Source organism: Ochotona curzoniae, unplaced genomic scaffold, assembly GCF_017591425.1.
Source record: "Ochotona curzoniae isolate NIBS_2020 unplaced genomic scaffold, NIBS_Ocur_1.0 contig_2321, whole genome shotgun sequence".
NCBI classification, from domain to species: Eukaryota; Metazoa; Chordata; class Mammalia; order Lagomorpha; family Ochotonidae; genus Ochotona; species Ochotona curzoniae.
This window is the reverse complement of record NW_024465421.1, coordinates 22,263,050-22,275,716: the sequence shown is the minus strand read 5'-3', so window position 1 is coordinate 22,275,716 and position 12,667 is coordinate 22,263,050. Positions and strand designations below refer to the sequence as shown.

The following is a 12,667-nucleotide window of genomic DNA, read 5'->3' as shown; positions in this document are numbered from 1 at the left end:
TGCATCCAAGTCATATTAGGCCTTGTGGACTGGATTTTATGCTGGTGGGATCTGGGGTCCTTGAAGATTTGGCAGTGGAATTGCTAATTTTTTAAAAATTTTATTTGTTTTTATTGGAATACAGAGAGGAAGGTCCTCCATCAGATGGTTCACTCCCCAAGTGGCCACAATGGCTGGAGCTGAGCCAATCCGAAGCCACGTGGGTGCAGGGTCCCAAAGCTTTGGACCATTCTTGACTGCTTTCCCAGACCACAAGCAGGGAGCTGGATGGATGGGAAGCAGAGCCGCAGGGATTAGAACCGGCGACCATATGGGATCCTGGTGCGTGTGAGGCGAGAACTTTAACCAGCTTGCAGCCCTGTACTGAAACTCTGACTCAGATTTGGGCTCATATAAGGTGACGTCCCACCTCCTGCCTTTCTGCAGCATGGGCTCACTTTGTAGCTTGCCTTGCTTAGATCCCCAGGGAACACCCACTGTGGGCCCAGGAGCTACCTGCAGGAACTGTGACTTTGTCCTGCCCTGCCCACCTTAGAGGGCAACGGGGCACCTCAGCTAAGAACTCTGGCTGACATCAGCCCTTACACCTGCCCTCTCCTGCCCTGGGGCAAGTGACTTCACCTGCCAGAGCCTCTGCTGACTCATCTGTGGAAGGAAGGCTGTGATCCTCCTGCCTCCTGGGTTTATTTTATCTGTGTTGAATTTAACCAAGGTGAATCCTCATTACTGCTTCAGAATGCTTGGACTTAGCTAGACTGCCTGTTGGTTGTAGTACCACTTCCTCAAGCCAGGGGCCGTGATCCACAAGGCTAGGCTGTACTCCAAAGTCCATCTGGTACTGTCTAGAAAGCTGAATGGCTTTGAAGCAAAAACACAGATGAAAATGGAGTGCAGTCTTTGGCTTGAGGGTTAGGGTGTTGCTTGCTGTATCTAGGTCCCAGCTCTGCTTCTGGTCTCACACACTGAGAGGCAGCGGCTGATCAGTGGCTTGGCTCCTCTCATCCTCATGGGACATGCACATTGAGTTCCTGACTCTTTGGGGAATGAGGCAGCAGATGAAGGATCTCTTTTTCACTATCAAATAAAAAATGGGAGAGTGGGACATAAAAGAAAAGCCTCAGTATTTATCTGGTGCAGCACAAATGCTGTCTTGCTGAGCTGAGAAGACCTTTAGAGCTTTGTAATTACCCATGAATTTCATGAATGAATATACATTTAAATGGCTTGTCCATAGCACAGTCGGATTCCTTATAAGTCTGCCAGGATTGTGTCGGCCCCAGTGGGGGGTCTTGCAGCCTGCACTGTGAGCCTGAGGGAATCAGTGGTCCTTTGGGGAACTCTCCATGTAGCCTGTCTTTACATCCTGCAGGGAGGTGAGCCATTGTGGTGTGGGGGGGGGGGGTCACTTCAGACCTCTGAGAGTCCCCAGCAGTGATCCCAGTGTGTGGTGGGCAGGGATCAACCTGATGGGTACCAGTGTAGGAAGCAGTGTCCAACACCCAGTGGGTGGCAAGAATCAAGAATACAAGCGCTGCCTAATGATCTCATATGCATTAGGCCCAGCGCAATAACCTAATGATTAAAGTCCTCGCCTTAAATGCACCGAGATCCCATATGGATGCTGGTTCTAATCCTGGAAGGCCCATTTCCCATCCAGCTCCCTGCTTGTGGCCTGGGAAAGCAGTCAAGCACGGCACAAAGCCTTGGGACCCTGCACCTGCATGTGAGACCAGGAGGAAATTCCTGGCTCCTGGCTTCAGGTCCACTCAGCTCTGGCCATTGTGGCCACTTGGGGAGTGAGTCAGTGGATGGAAGATCTTCCTTTCTTTCTCTCCCTTCTCTGTATATCTGACTTCCAAATAAAAATAAATAACATCTTTATTTAAAAAAAAAAGAATATAGGCATGGGCAAGTATTGATGAGAATGTAGAGAAATTGGAAACTTCACACACTCGCTGTGGAGATGCAGCCTGGTTCGGCCCTGTGAAATACAACAGCCTGATTTTTCCTCCAGTGTCTCTGTAGCATTACCCTGGGACCCCCAACATTCCTTTCCTGTGTCCCCAAATGACTGATGTGTTATGCCAATACCTTGTGCACAGCAGTGTATAGCAGCTTCATGCACCGTCAACAAGAGTGGAAATAACCCATATGTCCATCAGTGGAAGAAGGCTAGAAAAAGCCTTCGTTCAGTCATACCAGGGAGTGTTGCTGAGCCACAGTGAGCCATGAAGTACTAACACGCATATGTGATGGCACGGACGAATCGGGAAAACCTGCGCTGAGTGAGAAGCCAGCCTGAAAGTGGGCAGGTCATAGAAAAAGAAGGTACACTAGGATTCCACATGGGCGGCCCGGAGCTGGGGCAGGAGAGGGCTGACTGGTGGGGCATTCCTTTCAGGGACGACAGACTTGTGTTTGAGTAGATGATGCCGATGACTGCACACACCTGCCGTTACGCAATTGCATACCTTGTCAAAACTACACAGATTCTAAAATTTTGCACGAAAATAAATTTATCATTTAACTCTTTTCACAGATTTTTGAAGTACTCCCATATGCCCTCTCTAACCGTTATGACAACCTTACACAAAAGGATTACTTCCTCATGTAGCAGGTAAGGGGAATTGGGTCTCAGAGAAGCTAGATCACTTGTACGAGGTGACACAGTGGTGAGGAGGGCTTAGGCTCTGGCCCAGGAACCTGGGGAAGACAGGCTTCCCATGGTCTAACGTTTTCCCCCAGGGAAGCCCAGTGGATTTGGCCCTTGGCGGTGGAATCAGTGAGTGGGTTTCATACAGTGATGGGTAGGCCAGGGGTCAAGGCCTTAGGTGTTGAGTGGACAGCCTTTCCTGGGGAATTCCCTAGGAGCTAGGACTACCAGGCTTCCCTTCTCCTGTCCCAGAACTGAGAGCAGAACCCTACACAGCCTCCCAGTTCTGCAGCAGCTGGCTCAAGACCTGTTCTTAAGACTTTGAGAGCAAACCTAAAGCCCTGCCCAGGGAGCACTGGGGTCTCAAACCAGCTCAGAGGGGAGAGAACAGAGTTTGATGAATATGAAATCACTTGTGCTTCCTGGATGAGCAAGGACATCCAGGACTCAGAGCACATGGAATGGAAAACTGCAGTTCCTAGAGGGCCCTGCGACCATGTCTTGAAGGCCAGCTGGGTTCTTCAGACACCTTTCTCTGTACTTTTCTTAGAAACTAGGCTCTGTGCTGGGGATTTAAAAATGGTTAAGATGCCGCTTATGACTTCTGCATCTCATGTTGGAGTGCCTGAGTCTCCGCTTATGTACAGACCCAGATAGAATTCCAGGCTCTTGGTTTCTGCTTGGCCCAGCCCTGGCTGTTGTGAACTTTTGGGAGGTGAGCTAAATAATGCATCCCTCTCTCTGACTTTCAAAGAAATGAAAAACGAAAAACCCTAGGTCTTCCTAACTCCAAGAAATCTATCTTCCTGATTTGAGAGACTCCTGAGGGGTCAGCTGCCTTTCTATCGCTTCACTAGGCACTTCTTGGAAAGGACTGTTGGTTTTTACGTAATAGAAGGCTATAACAAGCAGGCTTTCTGTTCCCTGACTCCCATAAAATACTGCGTGAGCACCTAATCTGGGCGAGGTTTGCTTAGAAGGACCTGCCCCACCCTAGGCTATTAAGCTTGTCTACCTGACCATGTTCTGTGGTGTCCAGGCAACCACAAACTGCTTTGTGTTCCACTGGCCTGGACAGAGGCCATTTTGCCTGACCACTGTGAATCCGCTGCCTCCTCGAGGCACTTGTCCCAAAGGACACCTAGCCCACCCATGTCAGGATGAGCTTCTCTCTCACATTCATGGAATTGGCCAACATCGCCATCCCGCAGTGCGGGGTGGTGAACTTCAAGGCACTGCATCTCGTGCTGCAGGGCATCCTGGAGCATATCCACCTGGCCCACCTCTCGAAGGTCCTCTCTGGGGATGAAGACTTCCTCCAGGCCTCGCAGGTCATGTTCATGCCCAGGGAAGGAGATGCCCAGCCCATCCTCAACCCCATGAAGCGGCTTGGCAATGTCTTCGACCATGTGGTGGATCGCCTTGACAGGTTGGAGAGCAAGATGGCTGAACTTCAGGGCCAGCCGTCTACTACACAGCTGCTGGTCAGCAGCCAGGGCACTGGCCAGCCTGTCCAGGACCTGTGGCAACTGATCAAGCTCCGAAAGATAGTGGAGGGTAATGAGGAAGTCTTGAACAAGGTGAGCCCCTCTTCAGCCCCCAGATACCACCTGTACCTTTTGCATTCCTCCTGGTATCTTATCACCTGTTGCTTCACAGTAGGCTGTCCCCTTATCCAACGGGGTGACATAGGGCCAAAGTTTCAAGCCTGCATCCTTTGTCAGGTGTTGAGGAAAGAGGCCAGGCACAAAAGGTCTCGTGTTGTTTGATCCCATTTAAATGTCCAGAACAGGGCCTGGTACGGTAGCCTAGCAGCTAAAGTCCTCACCTTGAATGCGCCAGGATCCCATATGGGCACCAGTTCTAATCCCAGCAGCCCCACTTCCCATCCAGCTCCCTGCTTGTGGTCTGGGAAAGCAGTTGAGGATGGTCCAAAGCCTTGGGACCCTTCACCTGCGTGGGAGACCTAGAAGAAGTTCCTGGCTCCTGGCTTTGGATTGGTGCAGCACTGGCTGTTGCAGTCACTTGCGAAGTGACAGAAGATCTTCCTCACTGTCTCTCCTCCTCTATTTTTTTAAGGACTTATTTATTTTTTTATTGGAAAGATTTATAGAGAAGATGAGCGACAGAGAAGATCTTCCGTCCAATGATTCACTCCCAAAGTGACCACAGCAGCTGGAGCTGAGCCAATCCTAAGCCAGTCCTCCAATTCTTCACCGTCCTCCACTGCTTTCCCAAGCCAAGTAGGGAGCTGGATCAGAAATGGAGCAGCCAAGACTTGAACTAGCCGTCACATGGGATGCTGTTGTTGTGGGTGGTAGCTGAACCTGCTGGGTCACAATGCCAGCCCCACAGGTCCGTATTTCCACCCCCCACTTCTAAGTCCCAAAAGCATACTTGAACTTTGATCTGGAGATAGAGTTCATCTGAACAATAGGGCAGGGTAACCTGGGTGTCAGCCTGATTGGGCTCATGGTAGCAGGGAGTCAGTCAGGGAGTTGATGAACCATTGGGTGGAGTCATTCTCTTAGTCAGTGACTGCCCAGTGGCTGTGTGCCCAAGGGGTGTCCAGCGACTCTCCCTAAGCAGGTGACTTTTAGAGTATCAAGAGTTGGTACTGTGGGGTGGTACAGTGGTTCAGTATAAAAGAAGAGAGTTCCATCCCCTGACTCTTCAGCCACGGCATCATACTGGCTGTGACACACATTTAGGTAGAAAATCAGGGGTGAAACTCTCTTCCTTTCAAGTGGAGAATATACTCATTAAAAATGACTTATGCGGGCCCGGCGCGGTAACGCAGTGGTTAAGGTCCTCGCCTTGCATGCCCGGGATCCCATATGGGCGCTGGTTCTATCCCGGCAGCCCTGCTTCCCTTCCAGCTCCCTGCCTGTGGCCTGGGAAAGCAGTAGAGGACAGCCCAAAGCTTTGGGACCCTGCACCCGCGTGGGAGACCCGGAAGAGGCTCCTGGCTTCGGATCGGCATAGCACCGGCTCTTGCGCTCACTTGGGGAGTGAATCATCGGACGGAAGATCTTCCTCTCTGTCTCTCCTCTCTGTAGATCCGCCTTTCCAATAAAAAAATAATAAAAATAAATCTTTAAAAAAATGACTTATGCTAAGTGAATTTTTCCTCAATTTCAATAAGAAGAGTGTCAACTCTTCTTTTAAACTGATTTATTTTTCTTGGAAAGGCAGATTTATAGAAAGATCTATCTATAGATAGATCAATCTTTCACTTGCTGATTCACTCCCCAAGTGGCCGCAATGGCTGAAGCTAAGTTAATCTGAAGCCAGGAGAATTTCTTCTGTGTCTCCCAGGTAGGTGCAGAGTCCCAAGGCTTCAGGCCATCCTCTGCTGCTTTCTCAGGCCATGAGCAGAGAGCTGGGACATGAACCTGTGCCCATATGGGATGTTGGTCCTTGTAGGCAGAGGAATAGCCAGTTGAACCACATGGCTGACTTGGCCCTTGGTGACAACAGCCTGGCCCAGTCCTGCTCCTTGTAGAAATCTGGAGAGTGAAGGGCAGATGGAAGATCCTGGTCTGTCTGTGTGTGTGTGTCTCCAAACACCTCTTGGAGGGAGGGACAAAAGGCGGGAAAGGAGAAAAGATGCAGTTCTACATATAAATAGGAACCAGAACAAAGCTGGAGCGGCTGTGGCAGCACCAGACAAGGCAGGTTACAAAGCATCTTGCAAGCAGGACTGGCAGATACAACTGTGCAAGGTGCCAGCCCCACCCCCACCCTCTGCCTGGCTTCCAGAATGTTCAGGTGTCCTAAGCATCTCAAGAGAGTGACACTCCCAAAAGGCTCGCGGACAGGTTGGGAGCTGGCTGTGTGGCTCTGAGAGGACTGTTTGTACACCCGAGGAATATCCCTGTGGGTTGAGAATGTTGCCTGTCCCAACCTGAGGGAGGTTGCCAGGGTTACCACAATGGCACATTGAAGGGGGTTGCTGTGGTAGCTGCTTCTGGAATGGCACAAGCGGCAGAACAGAGCTGGTCTGTCAGCCAGTGAGACTCACAGAGCAAGTGCCACACTAGGGCTGTGGGGTCACATGATTGCACCCCTTTCCCTCACTGTGGATTGCCTCTTGTCAGTGTTTTCTGCCACCCTTACTAGGCACCCCTCATGGAATGCTGGTCATGGTTGGGGAAACAGCAGCCATCTCACCTTAGTACCTAACCCAGGCAGGGAAGGTGATGGCTAGGAAAGTAGGTTAGACCCTAGGGTGGCTTCTTCTCACGGGGAGGAGGCCTGGGGGGACCCACAGGTGAGGCACAAGGGGTGCTGTGATTGATTAGCATGCTGCTGTGGGCTTTTGTGGTGTGATGGGCATAGGGTTAGATCTCAGTACCATGGCCTCTTTGGCCCAGATAGTTACTCGGGTTTGTAGGATGTTCAGCAGCACCCTTGGGCTCTACATGGTAGGTCCCAGGAACACCTAAATTGTCCCCAGACTTTGCCCAATGTCTACTACCCACTGTTGAGGACTGCTTGGTTAGAAAACCTAAGCTCTGGTCCCAGCCAATCCTTCTCATGCCTGTCTGTGCACCAGCACCCCCTAGAGGGTGAGGTTTGAGTTGCATTGCAACCCTGCCCTTGGTGAAAAGCCTTATTCCAGACTCTAAGTATATGCTTGCTTTTGTTTCAGAAAGCTGCCTGAGGAAATCTCTGTGTGTCTCCTCAAAGACCTCATTAGTAATGGCAACTCTTTTTTTTTTTTTAAGATTTATTTTTATTATTTTTTCATTGGAAAGGCGGATATACAGAGAGGAGAGACAGAGAGGAAGATCTTCCGTCCGATGATTCACTCCCCAAGTGAGCGCAACGGGCCGATACTATGGTGCAGGGTGCCAAAGCTTTGGGCCGTCATCGACTGCTTTCCCGGGCCACAGGCAGGGAGCTGGATGGGAAGTGGGGCTGCCGGGATTAGAACCGGCACCCATATGGGTTCCCGGGGCGTGCAAGGCGAGGACCTTTAACCACTTGCGCCACCGCGCCGGGCCCGAGTAATGGCAACTCTTATAGGTTAGGACCACTGTTTCCATTAAGCTGTGAGCTCCAGTCTTTCCCCACGGTGCCACAATGCTCTCCAAGTCTCATGGAATTTTAACACCTCATTGTTGCTTTTCTGATTTTCAAATTGCCACCTCTTTCTACAGTCCCAACCTCCCCCCCCCCAAAAAAAAACCAGAAAAGCACCTATTATGTGTTTCACAAAGTAAAATGACAGTATGTTGGTTTTTGAGAGTTTGGTCATACAGCTTAGAGGTATTGAAAGCTTTGGTTCTGTTGAGAGTCAGGGCCTGAGTTTCTGATAGAAACTGAGTGTGTCTTCCTCTTCCTTCCCTGATGCTGAGGTGCTCTCAGATGCGCCCTTTGCAGGGGCGAGAGGGGAGTGTTAGCAATCCCACCCCTGAGGCTCTACATGCCTGTGGGGCTGGGGCCAGCCTAGCTGCTTGTCCCCTCAGCAAGGTCTCCTAAGGCCTTTGTATGTGCTGGCTCCTAGCTCAGGTGTAGCCTTCCTGAAGCGCCTTCCCAGGAGAGATAAAAGAAGGAGGATGAGCAAGTTTGTACCAGTGTTGAGTGCCTGCACGGGGCTACCACAAACCTCTGGTGGGCTTCTGGGAAGGAAGGCTTTCTGGGGCTCTCAGCTATGTCCAGCCATGTCACCTGTGGGTCAAGGACAGAGGTCCCAGGAAGAGAACAGATCTTGGCCTTTTCCCCAGGTGCCCTCTGCTACCCACCTCGTGCCTGGGATGGGAATCCAGAATGTGTCCCGGGACCCACTAATTCACCTGCTCCCCTCTTGCCTCCCTCTTCAGTCCATGAAGACGCTGCAGGACTTGCTCACTGATATTTGTGCACTCAAGGCCACCACAGAAACTCTGAGGAAGGATGTGGACATGCTGAAGAACATGTTTGGAGAGGTATCGCCTGGGGTTCCCTCCGTGGCCATGCTGCTGTGACCTCTGGTGGCTCAAGTGGACGGCCTCCTGGCCTGTCCTGAGCTCTGCACCCTGCTCTGTGTTAGGGCAGAGACCCAGCTTACCCTGGCCTGGGGAACATAAGAACATTTAGGGTCTCATTTTTGAAAAGCCCAGATGCCTTCAGACACAGCCAGGTCTGGGTGCTCATGACTCATGGCATCATCCCAACTCGCCTCCCGCCCCCAGACCCCCACAGTCAGTCCGTGTCACCTTCCTTGCAGTGGCTTCATTCTCAAGTAGTTTCTCCCCGGATCTGGCCAGCTCCACCTTAGCCTACACCAGCTGAACAGAAACAGAGAGCCTCATCTTCCTGTAGAAAGCTCTGTCTACACCGAAAAAAGTGGGATGAGCTCGCGTGTGCAGACACACTAACTCCTTCTGTAGGCGTCAGCCCTAACTTCCAAACCTGTGCTCACCCCCTGCCATGTCCCAGAATAATACAGACTCCCTGAGGCGTGCTGCTCCCCAGCAGCAGTTGTGAGTCAGACCAGGTTCTAAATCAGTCTGCCATCCCAGTCTGCTGGTCGGTCTGAAATTTAACAGCTTACCCCGACTAGCCTGATCCACAGGTCTGCCTGCACGTTTGCTCCTCAGTGACACTGAGAAGGAGCTGCCGTCTTAGGCTGCGTGGCTCTCATTGGAGCAGGGAGGGCATTCGGGAAGGCACGTCCTAAGATGCCAAAAAAGGACCCTTTGGACCAAGGTGTTTGAAAAACAGTGCTTCTTGGCTTCCTATTGGAGATTCTTCATGTGCTTTTGCCCATTCAAGGCTCAGAGAAGTCCTACGATGAAGTTCAGCATTCCCCACACTTGCATGCCCCATGGAGCCTTCATCCCACTTCCTGAGTGGGGCCTGACCTTGAGCTCCAGCCACTTTCCCAAACGCTTGGTCACCTGGAGCAGTGGGAAGCAAGAGGCCTGAGAGTAGAACCTCCGCCTGCTGCTCAAGGACTCCTTGGCCCCTTTCACAGTTCCCTCCGGAAAGTCTGGGTTTCTTGCTTGAAGACCTAAGTGCGCAGAACCAGAAGATGAGCCTGCTGTGGCAAGAATTAGTGAGGACTACAGCCCCTGGCCTCCCACTCCCTTGTAAATGGGGGAGGGTGGCGTGCACCGGAAGCTGCTGAAGGGGATGGCACCCTCCAGGATCACAGCTAGGTCCCCCTGCCCCCTGCAGATTTCTGTCCAGCACAAGATCAGCGCCATCCCAAAACGCGAGGACATGGTGCTGTGGAGCAGCCTCCACGAGGCCATGTTTACCCCAGTAAGTGAAGAAGGAACAAGAGGAGCATGGTAGGAGGAAGGGTAGGTGATGGAGGGGAGGGGGAGGCCAGCCCAGCCCCCTCAGCTCTTCTCCTGCAGAAAACTGCTGCACTCCAGCTGGACCTGTCTGACACATGGGACATCCCGGATGATCTCCTAGACAGTGGCCCCATGCAACCTGAGCACCTCGAAGCTGCCCGCCACCACCTCGTCCCACAGCCCGGCCAAGGCCCCATGCGCTTACAGACCGCCTGGCAATACGAGGCCCCAGAGCTCCTACCAGAGCAAGAATCTGGCTACCAGGTTCCTCTTAGCAGTGCCCTGGGGTCTGACCAGTCTCAAGCTCCTAGGTCTGGACCTGCCCCAGGCACTTGGCCACTACCACCTGGATGGTTTCTGCCATCTGGAAGTGGGCCCAGAGCTGACACTTTGCCTACATTGGCCTCAGGCTTATTCCAGTCCCACCCAGTCCCACTAGAACTGCTGCAGCCACCTCCATCCCAGCTCTCTAGGGCTCCACCCCCAGCCACCGAGTTGGGTTCTGCATGGCCTCGTCCAGTGCAGCCCTACCACCCTAGCCAGCGGGAGGCCCACCAGCTCCCCACTATCAAGGAGAGGCAAGGTGAATATCCTTCCCACTATGTGACAGGCTCTGAGGGTGAGACTCACAAGAAAAAGGCTGTCAAGAAAGTGCCGCCGAAGGTCCCGCCTTCGCCCACGCAGCCGGTGAGAACCACTGCTGCCTTTGCTGCAGCTGCAGCTGCAGCTTATGCAGCTGCAGCCGCCAAGGCCGCAAGGGCTGCTGCCAGGGGAGTCAGGGACGTCAAGGATGTGCCAGCCACCAAACTTGCTGCTGCCGCTTCAGCAACAGCTGCAGCTGGACCCTTCCACGTGTATGCAGATGTTCTGGGTGCAGGGTCATCCCGCGGGGCAACAGGCTCCCTGACCTTCAGTGACGATAGTGAAGAGCTGGAAGACTCAGAGATGGCCTCTCCCCTGTACCAAGCTGAAACAGCCCTGCTCCAAGCCATGCAGGCCGTGTCCCCTGACGACAAGAGGAGGGCTGTCAAGAAGTCCCTGGGCCACATAGCCCAGATTTCCGTCAGACACGACTCACTGAAAGAAGAGTTCTCACGGTTATCCAGCGAACTTCAGCAGCGCTTGCTGTATCTAGGTAGGCCTGGCTCAGCCGAAGCCCAGGAGGGGCACCCGGTGACGCTGAGGATCCCTCCCTCCACTGGTTGGGTTTCTCTACAGAATCTGTCATTAGTCATTGGCGATTGCTTCCTTCGGCTTCAGCATCAGTGTCTTGCTAGTCTATCCCTTTATAATAAATGTGCAGTGAGGTCTCAGGGAGTCTGCAGGTGCACTTTAGGAGGAAAGGGGCATGCAGAGCCGACTCCTTGGCACGTCACCTTCCATAGCCCCTTTAGCAGTCATATGTAGTATTGTATAGGTCTAGATCAGCCACAGTAAGGAAACACAATGAGCAAACCCCAGTATTTTGTTGGGAACAAGGAGCAAAATCATTCATCCCTGAAGAGCCCAGGCACAGTGGCAAAGGCACCCATAGTTCCGTACCCCCATTTCACAGTCATGATGAGGGAGTGGACAGTGGGACCATGGTTCACAACCTCGCACTCTGTTCAGGATCCAAAGGCAACCCGGTAGGCTGCTAGGTTCCACTGCCAATTTTCTGACTCAATTGGTGTGTGGGGGGCCCAAGAATTTACATCTCTTCCTTATGCTCCATGATGCTGGTGCTAATGCTGTAGCCCCCAGGAACCCACTTTGAGATCGCCACCCTGTACTCTGCAAATCTTTATCTCTCTGTTTCACTTTCAGACAAGTCCAACAGTTGAATCAACCCGAGTCATATCCATATATGACACTATCCCTGACATTACTCTATGAGTCTTTAAAAAATGTTGTATTTCATTCACATAACCATAAAGAACCATAGGTATTTCAATGAGTGTACTAGTACACAGCTATCATTAAGAGAGGAATAAATTTAAAATGCCACGAAGGGAAGATCATTTTGACACAGCAAATTAAACCACTTCTTAAACATTCCATAGTAGAGTGTCCCACCAGTCTTTCTTGTCCAGCTTCCTGCTAACGTGTACCCCAGGAAGCAGCAGATCATGGCCCAAGTGCTTGGATTCCTGTCCTCACGTGGGAAGCCCACGTTCCTGCCTTCTGCCTTGGCATACTGTTTTTCATAGGTTATGAAACATTAGAGGGAAACCAATCAATCAGTCTCTCTCAAGATTATTTATTTAACTTACTGCAAAGACTAAGAGAGAGAGAGAGACAGAGAGAAATGTATCTTCTACTTGTTGGTTCACTTCCCAGATGGCCACAATGGTTCAGACTTAACCAAAGCAACACCAGGAGCCTGGAACTCCATCTGAGTCTCCCAGAAGCGGGTAGGGCTCAAGCACTTGGTCTATCTGCTGCTACCTTTCCAAGTACATTAGCGAGGGGATGCATCATATATGGAGGGGCCTGCAGCAATAGCCTAGTGGCTAAGCCGTTGCCTTGCAACTGCCGGGATCTCATATGGGCACTGGTTCATATCCCGGCTGCTCTACTTCTCACCCAGCTCCCTGCCTGTGGCCTGGGAAAGCAGTAGAGAATGGCCCCAAAGCCTTGGAGACCCAGGAAGAACCTCCTGGCTACTGGCATCAGATCAGCTCAACTTGGGGAAGTGAAATAATGGATGGAAGATATTTCTCTCTGTATCTGTATATTTGCT

At 51.8% G+C, this 12,667-nt stretch overlaps 1 protein-coding gene across 1 annotated transcript in view; it reads left to right on the top strand.

Moving 5' to 3' along the window:
- The first annotated feature begins 3,707 nt into the window (after nucleotides 1-3,707).
- The window catches only part of CUNH16orf96 (chromosome unknown C16orf96 homolog), a 28,781-nt gene continuing 19,821 nt past the window's right edge, over nucleotides 3,708-12,667 (top strand). The window contains exons 1-5 of the mRNA XM_040973732.1: nucleotides 3,708-4,233; nucleotides 8,482-8,586; nucleotides 9,618-9,698; nucleotides 9,821-9,907; nucleotides 10,006-11,080. Of these exons, the coding sequence (XP_040829666.1) occupies nucleotides 3,814-4,233; nucleotides 8,482-8,586; nucleotides 9,618-9,698; nucleotides 9,821-9,907; nucleotides 10,006-11,080 (1,768 nt within the window). The 5' untranslated portion in view covers nucleotides 3,708-3,813. The remainder of the gene's footprint in view (nucleotides 4,234-8,481; nucleotides 8,587-9,617; nucleotides 9,699-9,820; nucleotides 9,908-10,005; nucleotides 11,081-12,667) is intronic.